Source organism: Chanos chanos, chromosome 10, assembly GCF_902362185.1.
Source record: "Chanos chanos chromosome 10, fChaCha1.1, whole genome shotgun sequence".
NCBI classification, from domain to species: Eukaryota; Metazoa; Chordata; class Actinopteri; order Gonorynchiformes; family Chanidae; genus Chanos; species Chanos chanos.
The window spans coordinates 2,124,606-2,139,793 of NC_044504.1; the positions used below are offsets into that span (position 1 = coordinate 2,124,606).

Genomic DNA, 15,188 nt, shown 5'->3' on the forward strand with positions numbered 1-15,188 from the left:
GATGTTCCGATTTGAGACGTCAACGGGTTGGTAATTTTAAACGCTTCAACTTCAACTTTCAGTGAGATACCACAGATCATATTTCACACACATTTTGAGAAGATTTATTTAGCTAATTTCGTGTTCTTCAGATTTTAATACACCTCACAGCTCTCTCACAAACGTATATGTTCACTGGTGTGAGCGGACACACTGTAAGTTAGCTAAAACTGAACGAACTTATTTTATACATGTGTGTCTGCAGGCATTGATAATGTATTCAACAGCATTTAACCAATTCCATTACTAGGTTAGTTTGATGGGCACATTTTCTTTTATCGCACAGGAAGATCGATTGTCGTAGTCTATGCTGTTCTAACTTCTGAGTCTTGTTAGCTTTGCATAGCTGGTCACCCTCTGTATCCTATGGTAGGAATGGTGTTCTTTGGCTCGTTAGAAGAGAAGTTGGGGACCGCTAAACATAACACACTCTTTGATTTGCTTAGTTGGTTAAAACTAACCGTCAGTATCTTACAAGTTATGGGAAACTAACTATCTCTTGCCATAATTCTTTTTGCTGCGGCATGAACTCGATATGAAAGAAATAATACCGAGACGATGTGGGCAGAATGCTCTGCGAATTCGTATGTGTGAAAATGTATCTTGAAGCATAACTCTCGATAAATTGAAGAATGGTGACTCTTGTGCAAGGCGAGTGTAATTTCACATTAAATCTCTCTAAAAAATCTTGCAGCTCAGAGGGAAACCGGATGTCATCTAGAATGCAGACACATTCCAGCATCCTGTCCTCCTGGGTACCGAGCAGCTCACGTGCCGGTGTCATCTTAAACGGCTCTCCGGGGGGAACCGGTTCCGTACGGAGTAGCTACAGCTCACTGGTGGAGGGAGTAGATGACTCTTTTTGCTCGCAGTTCGCACCTCTACCAGCGTCCATTGGGAGCAGCGTAGACGCGGAGGTCCCGCTGGGGTCTGGACCATCTCAGGGAGCGTCCACTCATGCATATGGACCACTGAATGGAGGAACAGGGACCGTTGAGGAGATTTTGAAATGTACACAGGACCTGCCGCTGGTGACGAAGCTTGAACAGGTAACAAGCGAACGTACGCGGAGTCACTGTAGTGATACTGAGTTTAATCGAGGCGCGTCATAAATCAAACCTATGACTTAAACAGACACAGTGAAATTATTAATGATCAATTGCATACGAAAAAAAAAACAGTAAAATGATGACAAGCCCTTGATCTTGATCGCTGCTTCATTATTGCTGTTATTTATATTTTTTTAAGTGATTTCTCGAGAAAAGATACTTCAGATGTTTTTTTTATTTTATACTTTCTCACTAATTGTGCACTATGATTTTATTAAGTAAAGGTATTTCCTGATTGTATATGGCTTGTAAATGAAACAGGAGACGCGGTGGTGTTGGACATGGTATAAATGATGATTTTTTTTAATCAGCTGAAGAAATGGCAGCAGCATATGCAGGAGCAACTGAAGGCTCATCAACTGGAGGAGCTACTTAGACTACAGGATGTGCAGCACGGGGTCCCTCACAGGGCACAGCACGAAACAGGTACTCCACCATACACTGCTCAGTTCAGCCTTCTTTTTATTGTTTTATATATGTAATGACCAGCAGTCTTCCCATAGAGCAGCTCTTACAATGAGTGGGGCCTGTTTACACTAATGAATTATCACCTGAATTTACAGTGTAGCTCTGTGTGCAGATTAAGGGTAGAATAAGGAATATACACTGTGTATTGCCCCTCAGAGGGTAAGTCTCTCTCCTCCCTCGGCAGAGAGCGCAGTCATTATATAATGTTATTGCAGTGGGCAGAGAGCGGAGTCATTATATAATGTTATTGCAGTGGGCAGAGAGCGCAGTCATTATATAATGTTATTGCAGTGGGCAGAGAGAGCGGCGTCATTATGTATTGTTATTGCAGTGGGCAGAGAGCGCAGTCATTATGTATTGTTATTGCAGTGGGCAGAGTCATTATGTATTGTTATTGCAGTGGGCAGAGAGCGGCGTCATTATGTATTGTTATTGCAGTGGGCAGAGTCATTATGTATTGTTATTGCAGTGGGCAGAGAGCAGAGTCATTATGTATTGTTATTGCAGTGGGCAGAGTCATTATGTATTGTTATTGCAGTGGGCAGAGAGCGCAGTCATTATGTATTGTTATTGCAGTGGGCAGAGAGCGCAGTCATTATGTATTGTTATTGCAGTGGGCAGAGAGCGGAGTCATTATATAATGTTATTGCAGTGGGCAGAGAGCGGAGTCATTATGTATTGTTATTGCAGTGGGCAGAGAGCGGAGTCATTATATAATGTTATTGCAGTGGGCAGAGAGCGCAGTCATTATGTAATGTTATTGCAGTGGGCAGAGAGCGCAGTCATTATATAATGTTATTGCAGTGGGCAGAGAGCGCAGTCATTATATAATGTTATTGCAGTGGGCAGAGAGCGCAGTCACTATGTATTGTTATTGCAGTGGGCAGAGAGCGCAGTCATTATATAATGTTATTGCAGTGGGCAGAGAGCGGAGTCATTATATAATGTTATTGCAGTGGGCAGAGAGCGGCGTCATTATGTATTGTTATTACAGTGGGCAGAGTCATTATGTATTGTTATTGCAGTGGGCAGAGAGCGCAGTCATTATGTATTGTTATTGCAGTGGGCAGAGAGCGCAGTCATTATATAATGTTATTGCAGTGGGCAGAGAGCGGAGTCATTATATAATGTTATTGCAGTGGGCAGAGAGCGCAGTCATTATATAATGTTATTGCAGTGGGCAGAGAGCGCAGTCATTATGTATTGTTATTGCAGTGGGCAGAGAGCGCAGTCATTATGTATTGTTATTGCAGTGGGCAGAGAGCGCAGTCATTATGTATTGTTATCGCAGTGGGCAGGGATGACTTCCTGTATCGGTCCTTATTACAGCGGAGCACAACACAACACAAATCAATTTTGGATATGATTTTTTTTTCATCAATAATCCTCCCTCCAGATGACATGTCTTTGAGGTGAATTAAGAAAAAAATAGAGATGTTGAATATATAGCCCATGAGATTTCACGTGGCATAACCCTATCGTTAAACGCTTAAAAAACCCTCTCTCCTGTGTGTGATGTGTAGAGGTCTCTGAGTCCTCGGGGTCTTGTTTGGGAGAGGAAAGTCCAGGGACAGGATTATCTCATCTCGTCCTGTCACCCACGTCTCACACACACTCCAGAACCAGAACTCCAGAGACCCAGTTCACACACTCTCATCAGCAAGACCAGACGGATGAAGAAGAGCAAGACAGCACTCAGGGTACTGAAACATTACACAGCACTGATGATTATTCAAACCTCAGACAACAGTTTTTTGTTTTTTTAAAGATTTGAAACATATGCCCAGTGAATGTACTTAAAGTCTGAAAACTAGTGAATAAAATAAAGTTTGGGACTGGCAGACATGGAGGAGTTTTGATGATCTGTTTATTACTTTGTTGTTTGTTTGTTTGTTTGTTTTTTCAGAAGCCAGTAGGTGGAGCCCGGAAAAGCAGTCAAATTCTGGAGATGATCAGAGTGCAGAAATCTCAGTGCAGTCCATGAGAGAAGACCAGTCTGTGATAAATGACAAGAGTCACACAGGAGTCCAGGACAGGTAAAGAGTATATATATATATCTTATCTACTGTGGTTATGTGTTTGACACAGTGGTAATGCTTATATCTGTCTCTGTGTTTTCAGGCCAATCCGACCGAATCCTGGTGGACGAACCTTTGAGGAGCTTCTGGAGCAGCAACTGAAACTAGAAGACCAGAGGCTCACAGGGAAGGTCAGAGGTCAAACACACAGCTTTAAAAAAATAATTTAAAAAACTGAGGTTCACTTGGGGAGACTTGGAAACGTCTGTAAGACGCATTCGCACTGTTTTGTTTTCTGCTTCGTTAAAGTCCAGACTTACAGTTCCATACGCCACACCTTGGCTTTACATTTGAGCTCCTGAAGTTAATTAGACATCCCAATATACAATGGACAAGAGTACACTCTATATATGACATTACAAGATCCTTTAAAGCAGGCGCTGTGTTTTAATTTCTGTCTATCAAAGTGTCATTCTCTTGTCATCCTTCTGTTCTTATTCTGAATGATTTACTCGTTATGGCACTAACCAACATAAATGTGTCTGTTTTCGGACGCCTCCTGTTTGGACTCAGAACGCTTCCTCTGAGCCAGTGAAAGTGAAGAGGCCTTTTCTGAGACGAGGAGAGGGCCTCTCCAGGTTCACACGAGGTAAAGCCCCCGGACCACACAGAGGTGGAGCCAAAACTCACATCAGTCCCAGACCCTCCCCGAGTTCAGACGGCAGACCCTCCAAAGGCCCAGAGCCCAGTAAGGCATCTCAGAGATGCCCCAGTACAGCCGGTGCCACCGGCCCACGGGTCCCCATCCAGCGCAAAACTGCAGTACGCAGCAAGGAGAACCTCCCGCAGAACGTCACATCACTGGCTGTAACCAAGACGACAGCCCATTCTCATGTAACCAAGACGACAGCTCATTCTCATGTAACCAAGACGACAAACCATTCTCACGTATTAGGCATGCATCAGGGGACAAACATCGCTTCTGTGCCCTTACGACCCCAAACCCAGATTCCTGGGAAACCTAACTCCTCTGCTCAGCTGAAGGTCGGCTCTGTGACCGTGGTTTCAGAGAAGATTGACAAGAGCGGTTCAGTCGGCGTGACGGAGCGTGCTCAGTGTGTTTCGGGTTCGGGAGAGCGAGACGTGCGCCCGGAGGAGCGTGACGCCCGCGTCGCCGAGCACTCCTTCGAGGTGTGGTTTGCGGAACGCGGCGAACGCTGGGAGCGCGAACACCAGCGTGAGTTTGCCGAGCTCGGGGAGTTTGAGTTGCTGGAGCAGGCCGCGGACGAACTCTCGTTTTCCAGCAACTCGTCTTTCGTCAGGTCCCTCCTGAATCGTGACCCCAGGCGCCTGTCCTCCACTCCCATCAAAGCACCACGCCTGCGAAACCAGCTGAACCCCCTGCTCGAGGTTCCTGCTGCCGGTGGCAAGTCGGAGAGAGCAGGAGTTTGTGTGAGTGTGAGACAGGGCAAGGTGATGCCTGGCTCCACAGACGGAGAGGAGGTGGAGGAGGACAAGCATGTTGAGTCCAACGCCTCCTCTCAAAGTAGCTTAGACTTTTGTCTCCACCAGGCAGCGTCAGCTCCTCCCGCCAGCGAGTGCTTCCGTGTGACAGAACCGCCTTACGACAAGCGCTCTTACCAGGACGGAGAGAGAGCTTTCCATCGAGACGGGAGAGACGGGAACGCCAGTGACCAGGATTCTACCCTCGTGGGCGCCGGGGAGCAGGTGGAATTTGACGACGACAACACCTGGCACGAGTCAGAGGAAATCACCCCCTGTTCCTCCGAGCTGGATAGTTTCAGTCAGCCAGAGAGGACGCTGACGAGAAAAGTCGCTACCGCAAAAGGGGTGGAGCCCGAGGGCTGTACACAGAGCCGATTGGACGATGAGCCAAAGGCCCAGCCCACCTCACAGCTGGTGGCCAAGCTGTTTCCAGCACTCAAGCCAAAACCCGTCCCGCCGACGTCACAGCAAAAGGAGAGTGCACTCAGCGAGCAGGCGACAGGTGAGAGAAACACTAACCCAGAGACATACTGCAGAGTACACACACACACACACACACACACACACACACACACACACACGCCTAACCCAAAGACATACTTCAGATTACACACACACACACACGCCTAACCCAAAGACATACTGCAGATTACACACACACACACACACACACACACACACACACATCACACACACACAGATACACTGCACATCACACACACACAGATACACTGCATCACACACATACACACACACACACACATGCAAACACACACACACACGCACACACACACACATATACACACGCACGCGTGCGCACACACACACACGCACGCGCACACACGCACACACACACACGCACGCACACGCAAACACACACACACGCAAACACACACACATGCACACACACACACACATATACACACGCACACACACGCACACACACACACACACACGCCTAACCCAAAGACATACTGCAAAATTACACACACACACACACACACACCTAACCCAAAGACATACTGTAAAAATTACACACACACACACACACACACCTAACCCAAAGACATACTGTAAAAATTACACACACACACACACACACACTCCTAACCCAAAGACATACTGTAAAAATTACACACACACACACACACTCCTAACCCAAAGACATACTGTAAAAATTACATATACACACACACACTCCTAACCCAAAGACATACTGCAGATCACACACACACACACACACACACACACACACTCCTAACCCAAAGACATACTGAAAAAATTACATACACACACACACTCCTACATATGTTATAACACTGATGAAATCTTATGGAAATAAGGACAAGGATCTTTAATCGTTTTACTTTTCTTTTAATCGATTTTTTCCTGCTCAGAGAGCTTTAGAGATGTTTTACAAAGATATAAAAGCATGTACACAAATATGACACAACTAGAGTGACTAAAATGAACAGGCAAGAGCTAAGACGCAAGACTCCACATAAAATATGTGGAAAATCAAAATGCATACAATAACTATAAAGACAAAAGAAAGGAAAAGTATGGGGTAAGGAAAGATAGAACCATATGGAGGGTGAATAGAAACACATAAGAACACAGACTCTGTCATGACGCAGCTGCACACTCAACGGAACCACTAATCCTGTCACATACACACAGCGCTGGACTCATATAGCACACTGTCTGTCTGCAGTTCAGTCGCGGCTGCTCCGGGAGCGCTTGGTGGAGCTGGAGACGGAGATTGAGCGTTTTAAAAGGGAGAACGCTGCGTTGGCACGGTTACAGAGGGAGAACAGGGAAGCTCAGGAGAGCTTACGGTACGATGCTCTCTCTCCACTCAGTCTGAACAGTGTCGGTCCCAAGGGACGGGAACGCGTTTGTGTGTGTGACGCTGCTGTCATCTGTACCCTGCAGAAAGGAGAGGGCGGAGTTTGAGCGGCAGAAGGCGGAGGAACAGTGTCGGTGGGAGGAGTTTAAACAGGAGGAGAGCAGGAAGCTGCAGCGTGAGAGGAAGCTCTTTGAGAAACACTGTGCTGCCACCAGGGCTAGACCTGACAAACAGGAACGAGAGGAGATCCAGGTGAACACATTTTACTCTCTCTCTCTCTCCTTCTCTCTCTCTCTCCCTCTCCCTCTCTCTTTCTCTCTCTCTCTCTCTCTCGCTCTCACTCTCTTTCTCTCTCCCTCTCTCTCTCTCTCCCTCTCTCCCTCTCTCTTTCTCTCTCTCCCTCTCTCTCTCTCTGACTGACTGAAAAAGCTTCTTTACTGTCATTTTAGGGAGCCCCTCCTATGCTCTCAAATGAGGAGAACTGAAGGATTGAAGATGTTTCTGTCAATTTTGTAGACTCAATCATTTAGAGTCCACATTTAAAAGGATCATATTAAATACATTTTAAAATACAAATTTAATCCATTCAAACCAGATAAGGAATGGAGTATGGAAGAGACAGGAAAGTTGATTTCATTACATGTATTAATTTACTGTTGTTGTTTAATTGTTTGTTTGTTTGTTGTGTGTGTTTGTGTGTCAGTCCTTGAGGCAGCAGCTGAGCTCTCTGCAGGAAGATGTGAAGCGGCGTGAGACCCGCTGGACCAGCGCCCAGAACCGGCTCCGGCAGCAGATAGACAGCCTTACCGCTGAGAACGCCTCTCTCAGAGAGCAGGTCCACGCCCTGGAGAAGCTCCGCCTCCACGCCTGGAAACACGCCGAGAGGGAGAGACGGAGTGAGAGCAGGGAGGGGGAGAGAGAGAAAGGGAGAGGGAGGTCTGTATGTTCAGACGGTCGCTCCAGCGCTGCAAACAGAAGAACGAAATCTAGAGTGAGTACGACACACAGAAGTGGGTTTTCTCTGGCAAACCTGTGTTTAGGGGGAAGTGTCTGTTTTATCATCAGAAATCATGACACTAATGATAAAAATATTTGGTTTTATCACTGAGAGAGCAATAAGAACAAACTGTTAATCACATTGGTTGGTAAAACACAGTTGACACTGAGAGACAGTGATTTTCAGTCAGTTCCTCAGGGACCCCCTGTCCTACAGTTTTTAATTAACCCAGCACCTGCACACCTGATTATACTGGTTATCCACATTAACACACCTGATTACACTGGTTATCCACTTAACACACCTGATTATACTGGTTATCCACATTAACACACCTGATTACACTGGTTATCCACGTTAACACACCTGATTACACTGGTTATCCACGTTAACACACCTGATTACACTGGTTATCCACGTTAACACACCTGATTATACTGGTTATCCACGTTAACACACCTGATTACACTGGTTATCCACGTTAACACACCTGATTACACTGGTTATCCACTTAACACACCTGATTATACTGGTTATCCACATTAACACACCTGATTACACTGGTTATCCACATTAACACACCTGATTATACTGGTTATCCACATTAACACACCTGATTATACTGGTTATCCACATTAACACACCTGATTACACTGGTTATCCACGTTAACACACCTGATTACACTGGTTATCCACGTTAACACACCTGATTACACTGGTTATCCACGTTAACACACCTGATTACACTGGTTATCCACGTTAACACACCTGATTACACTGGTTATCCACGTTAACACACCTGCTTATACTGGTTATCCACTTAACACACCTGATTACACTGGTTAAGGATGATGGCTGTGAGGATTAGTTGACCCGTGGAGTCAGGTCTGGTGCTGGACTGAAACCAAAATGTGGAGGACTAAAAAACAGAAGGGCAGGGCTGAGAAATAGGGACATTTCTGCTGAAATGTGTCAGTTACACGGTTACATTAGAGGCTTGTTATGAAGAAACTACTCATACCTGTTGACACAGTGTCTGAAGCGTACGTCTTGTGTGTACAAACATTGACATGTTGTTTCAGTTGAGACTGACATGTGTCTAAATCAAACCCACACACTGCACTAAAAGCACACCTGTGTGTTTATTACTTACTCTGTGTGTGTGTGTGTGTGTGTGTGTGTGTGTGTGTGTGTTTAGAGTCCGTGCAGGAGTGTGAAGAGCAGTCCTCCACAGGGAAGAGGCAGTTCTGATGAAATCCCGCAATCCCAGAGTCCTCTGAGTCTGTCCACATCGTCAGGTACACAAACGGACCGAAACACCACACACCCTCTGACAGGTCTCCACAGGGCATGGACTCACAATGCCTTCTCCAAAAAAAAGATTCCTCTTTTTAAACGACCCACAGTCCAGTTGGAATGAAAGAATGGACCAAAGACAAATCAAAGGCCTTTTTTTTTTTTTAGAGAAAGAGCGAAGAAACTAGACGGATAATTGAATTAGTGCTTCACAGTCATGCACCTTATCAGTTCGAATCCAGTCACACTCCTTTTAAATGACACTGAGAAAAGAAGCCTCAGACGAATGACTATGACGCGGTCAGACAGAAAGCAAAAAAGAAACAAATTCCAAATTTTAATCTTTCTAACACAGTCCAGGTCAAACCAGGTGAGGTTGTTTGCTGGACCAAGTGGCATTCACTAATATAAAATCAAAGCATCTCTAAAACACACACATACACAACACTCTTTAATTTTATATTTCAATGTATTTTTCTCACACTCAGCAAGTACATTTTTTCCTTCACTACACGTGCCTTAAAATCTGAAGGGTAATGATGCAGATTCAGTCAGAGAATGGTGTCTTCAGAAACAACAGCACTAAAGCAGTCTTAAAACCCTACAGTCTTAAAACCCTAAAACAGTCTTAAAACCCTACAGTCTTAAAACCCTAAAACAGTCTTAAAACCCTAAAACAGTCTTAAAACCCTACGGTCTTAAAACCCTACAGTCTTAAAACCCTAAAACAGTCTTAAAACCCTACAGTCTTAAAACCCTAAAGCAGTCTTAAAACCCTAAAACAGTCTTAAAACCCTACAGTCTTAAAACCCTAAAACAGTCTTAAAACCCTACAGTCTTAAAACCCTACAGTCTTAAAACCCTACAGTCTTAAAACCCTGCAGTCTTAAAACCCTACAGTCTTAAAACCCTAAAGCAGTCTTAAAACCCTACAGTCTTAAAACCCTAAAGCAGTCTTAAAACCCTAAAACAGTCTTAAAACCCTACAGTCTTAAAACCCTACAGTCTTAAAACCCTAAAACAGTCTTAAAACCCTGCAGTCTTAAAACCCTACAGTCTTAAAACACTACAGTCTTAAAACCCTACAGTCTTAAAACCCTAAAACAGTCTTAAAACCCTGCAGTCTTAAAACCCTACAGTCTTAAAACACTACAGTCTTAAAACTCTACAGTCTTAAAACCCTACAGTCTTAAAACCCTACAGTCTTAAAACCCTAAAACAGTCTTAAAACCCTGCAGTCTTAAAACCCTACAGTCTTAAAACACTACAGTCTTAAAACCCTACAGTCTTAAAACCCTGCATTCTTAAAACCCTAAAACAGTCTTAAAACCCTGCAGTCTTAAAACCCTGCAGTCTTAAAACCCTACAGTCTTAAAACCCTAAAACAGTCTTAAAACCCTACAGTCTTAAAACCCTAAAACAGTCTTAAAACCCTGCAGTCTTAAAACCCTACAGTCTTAAAACCCTACAGTCTTAAAACCCTAAAACAGTCTTAAAACCCTACAGTCTTAAAACCCTAAAACAGTCTTAAAACCCTACAGTCTTAAAACCCTAAAGCAGTCTTAAAACCCTACAGTCTTAAAACCCTACAGTCTTAAAACCCTAAAGCAGTCTTAAAACCCTACAGTCTTAAAACCCTACAGTCTTAAAACCCTGCAGTCTTAAAACCCTGCAGTCTTAAAACCCTAAAACAGTCTTAAAACCCTACAGTCTTAAAACCCTAAAGCAGTCTTAAAACCCTACAGTCTTAAAACCCTACAGTCTTAAAACCCTAAAACAGTCTTAAAACCCTACAGTCTTAAAACCCTAAAACAGTCTTAAAACCCTGCAGTCTTAAAACCCTACAGTCTTAAAACCCTAAAGCAGTCTTAAAACCCTAAAACAGTCTTAAAACCCTGAAACAGTCTTAAAACCCTAAAACAGTCTTAAAACCCTAAAACCTTGACAGCAGTACACTTCAGAGCACTGGGGGTTTTGCCCTCCACTCAGAATAGGCTTAATCATTTTATTAATCATTTACATTTCATATGTTGTAATATGACTGAATGAGGTTTGGTTTTTATCAGTCGTACTGAATCAAGATCTTGGAGCATTTTGTTCCAGGTGATGGAAATTCAGTGTTTTAGTGATGGAAAAGTCAGGGAACTTTATACCTGACCAAGCAGCGGAAGTACCATGTAATACCCACCCAATCATGCAGGAAGTTCATGCGGCAGCCAGCGGAAGACCAGCCCACAGGCGTCTCCTGGGCGGAGCTCCGATGATCTTGTGACGTCTGATTGGCAGAGCCTGGACACAGGTCTCAGCGAAGACTCCACTCAGCTGGTTTCTTCAGTGAGTAAACTCCTAAACTAGACTGACGCATTAACAAATAAACTAAGTTTAAATTATTTAGGGTAAATCATGAAAAGGGGCCCTTCAGATGTCAGTTTCTGGTGGCCTTAAAAAACAAATCCTATTAGAACGATGTCATAGGTAATGTGATAGAGGGATTCGTGTGGACATGTCCCACTGTAACATCACACTGTCCATCTGTGGCCTGTTTGCGTTCCGTCCTGTTGTGTTACCATGACGATTCTTCTCTTTACTTTATATAGCTCTCTCTTTGCTCATCTTCAGGGAAGTGTGTGAATCATTTTGGACGATGCGGCTGATGTCGATAAAGTTTTTTTTTGCTTTGTTAAACTCTCTCCCTGAGAATAGGGTGGTTAATTCTGTTCTCTGTTGTTTCTGAAGTGCCTTCTTTCCCTGGGAATGAACTGTCTGTAGGACAGGTGTGCAGTGCATCAGAAACAGTGATGCTGGTGTTGTTGTTTGTGTCACCTCAACCCAGTAGTGAGCGAAGTAAAGTCCAGTAAACACAAAGCCATCTCACCCGCCTAAAAGCAGCCCAATAAACAGGGCACGAGTGTTGTGTTGACTGCCATTCCCAGTCTAGAGATTTTTACTGTAAGAGAAAAAGTCTGTGTTTTTATTTCAGTGCAGTTTGGTACTGACCTCATAAACATGAGTTTGTATCAGAGGGTTTTGGATATGACACCGTGTGCTCTATAAACATGAGTTTGTATCAGAGGATACTGGATATGACACAGTGTGCTCCATAAACATGAGTTTGTATCAGAGGATACTGGATATGACACAGTGTGCTCCATAAACATGAGTTTGTATCAGAGGATACTGGATATGACACAGTGTGCTCCATAAACATGAGTTTGTATCAGAGGATATTGGATATGACACAGTGTGCTCTATAAACATGAGTTTGTATCAGAGGATACTGGATATGACACAGTGTGCTCTATAAACATGAGTTTGTATCAGAGGATATTGGATATGACTGTGCTCCATAAACATGAGTTTGTATCAGAGGATATTGGATATGACACAGTGTGCTCCATAAACATGAGTTTGTATCAGAGGATATTGGATATGACACAGTGTGCTCCATAAACATGAGTTTGTATCAGAGGATATTGGATATGACAGTGTGCTTTATAAACATGAGTTTGTATCAGAGGATATTGGATATGACACAGTGTGCGGTATAAACATTAGTTTGTATCAGAGGGTTTTGGATATGACACAGTGTGCGGTATAAACATGAGTTTGTATCAGAGGGTTTTGGATATGACTGTGCTCCATAAACATGAGTTTGTATCAGAGGATATTGGATATGACACAGTGTGCTCCATAAACATGAGTTTGTATCAGAGGATATTGGATATGACACAGTGTGCTCCATAAACATGAGTTTGTATCAGAGGATATTGGATATGACAGTGTGCTTTATAAACATGAGTTTGTATCAGAGGATATTGGATATGACAGTGTGCTTTATAAACATGAGTTTGTATCAGAGGGTTTTGGATATGACACAGTGTGCTCTATAAACATGAGTTTGTAGCAGAGGGTTTTGGATATGAGACAGTGTGCTCTATAAACATGAGTTTGTATCAGAGGGTTTTGGATATGACACAGTGTGCTTTATAAACATGAGTTTGTAGCAGAGGGTTTTGGATATGACACAGTGTGCTCCATAAACATGAGTTTGTATCAGAGGATATTGGATATGACACAGTGTGCTCTATAAACATGAGTTTGTATCAGAGGATATTGGATATGACACAGTGTGCTCCATAAACATGAGTTTGTATCAGAGGGTTTTGGATATGACTGCTCTATAAACATGAGTTTGTATCAGAGGATATTGGATATGACAGTGTGCTTTATAAACATGAGTTTGTATCAGAGGGTTTTGGATATGACACAGTGTGCTTTATAAACATGAGTTTGTATCAGAGGGTTTTGGATATGAGACAGTGTGCTCCATAAACATGAGTTTGTATCAGAGGATATTGGATATGACACAGTGTGCTCCATAAACATGAGTTTGTATCAGAGGATATTGGATATGACAGTGTGCTTTATAAACATGAGTTTGTATCAGAGGATATTGGATATGACACAGTGTGCGGTATAAACATGAGTTTGTATCAGAGGGTTTTGGATATGACTGCTCTATAAACATGAGTTTGTATCAGAGGATATTGGATATGACACAGTGTGCGGTATAAACATGAGTTTGTATCAGAGGGTTCTGGATATGACACAGCGTGCTCCGTGTTTTGGCAGGAACCGGATGTTCAGAGGTTTCCCGTTGGACAGGGGGAGATGACGCACTCTGACGGCAAGGTGAGCGAGACGTGGAGTATTTCCTCCGAACGGCTCTTTAATCCCGACAGCTCTCACGATTAAACCGCTCGCTCCCGTTTCAGACGGAGAAGGCTCTTCCCGACGGAGGGCGCCTCATCGTCTTCCCAAACGGCACGCGGAAGGAGCTGTCTGCGGACGGGCGGACCGCTAAAGTCACATTTTTCAACGGGGACGTCAAACACGTCACGGCTGACCAGCGAGTGGTATGAGGAGAACATTCACACGCCGTTTAACCTGCAACATTAAGGTCCTTCAGGAACCTGTTAACCACCTCCTCCTCTGTGTCTTCTGTAGATTTATTACTACGCAGAGGCACAGACCACACACACCACCTACCCCGACGGCATGGAGGTGCTGCAGTTCCCCAACGGACAGACAGGTGCGTCTCTGGGTTTCTTGTTTTGTTTTGCTTTCCTGGTTCTCATGCAGTACTCTCATAAGGAACGGATCAGAACTGAAATGATGAGTTTTATTAAAAGCTGTTTCATGTAGAGGAGGTGAACAGCATGGTGTGACTGGGATCTGTCTGTGTGTGAGAGTCGACGCTTTGTGCTTCCGTAGAAAAACATTTCCCCGACGGCCGAAAAGAAATAACCTTCCCCGACCAGACGGTGAAAACGCTTCATCCCGACGGCACCGAGGAAAGCGTTCTCACAGACGGCACCATCGTCCACATCAACCCGTGAGTAAAAACCCTCTGTGTGTGATGGAACACTCTCTTAGATACTGTGTGTGTGAGTGAGATGGAAGTTTCTCAGATACTGTGTGTGTGTGTGTGAGTGAGATGGAACTGTTTCTGAGATACTGTGTGTGTGTGTGATTGAGCAGCTTCTGTCTATGTGCACTGAATACACCATATTCATCAGTCTTTGTTCTGTAAGAGTCAACGTGGAGTCCTGCACTCGCTCACACACACACACACACATCTGCCTTCTCTCTCTCTGTTTTCTCAGAGACGGCAGTAAACAGATCCAGTTTAACACAGGTCAGCGTGAACTCCACACGGCAGAATTCAAAAGGCGTGAATATCCGGACGGCACGGTAAAAACCGTTTACTCCGACGGCCGCCAGGAGACACGATACCCAACCGGTCGCCTACGGCTTAAAGACCCCCAGGGCCGTGTTGTCATGGACACCAAAACTTGACCACGTGGAAGGGATTCCACGTATAATAATGAATTGAAGGCATTAAG

General features: G+C 44.1%; 1 protein-coding gene across 1 annotated transcript; it reads left to right on the forward strand.

Annotated features, from left to right (window-relative positions):
- The first annotated feature begins 761 nt into the window (after positions 1 to 761).
- On the forward strand, positions 762 to 15,141 carry cpap (centrosome assembly and centriole elongation protein). Its single transcript, XM_030786535.1, has 16 exons — positions 762 to 1,088; positions 1,460 to 1,574; positions 3,140 to 3,316; positions 3,523 to 3,652; positions 3,738 to 3,825; positions 4,208 to 5,642; positions 6,855 to 6,978; positions 7,076 to 7,241; positions 7,693 to 7,980; positions 9,185 to 9,284; positions 11,483 to 11,616; positions 13,915 to 13,974; positions 14,058 to 14,198; positions 14,290 to 14,374; positions 14,557 to 14,677; positions 14,949 to 15,141. Exons 1-16 carry the CDS (start codon positions 762 to 764, stop codon positions 15,139 to 15,141), a joined length of 3,684 nt encoding a protein of 1,227 aa, XP_030642395.1.
- Positions 15,142 to 15,188: the final 47 nt, after the last annotated feature.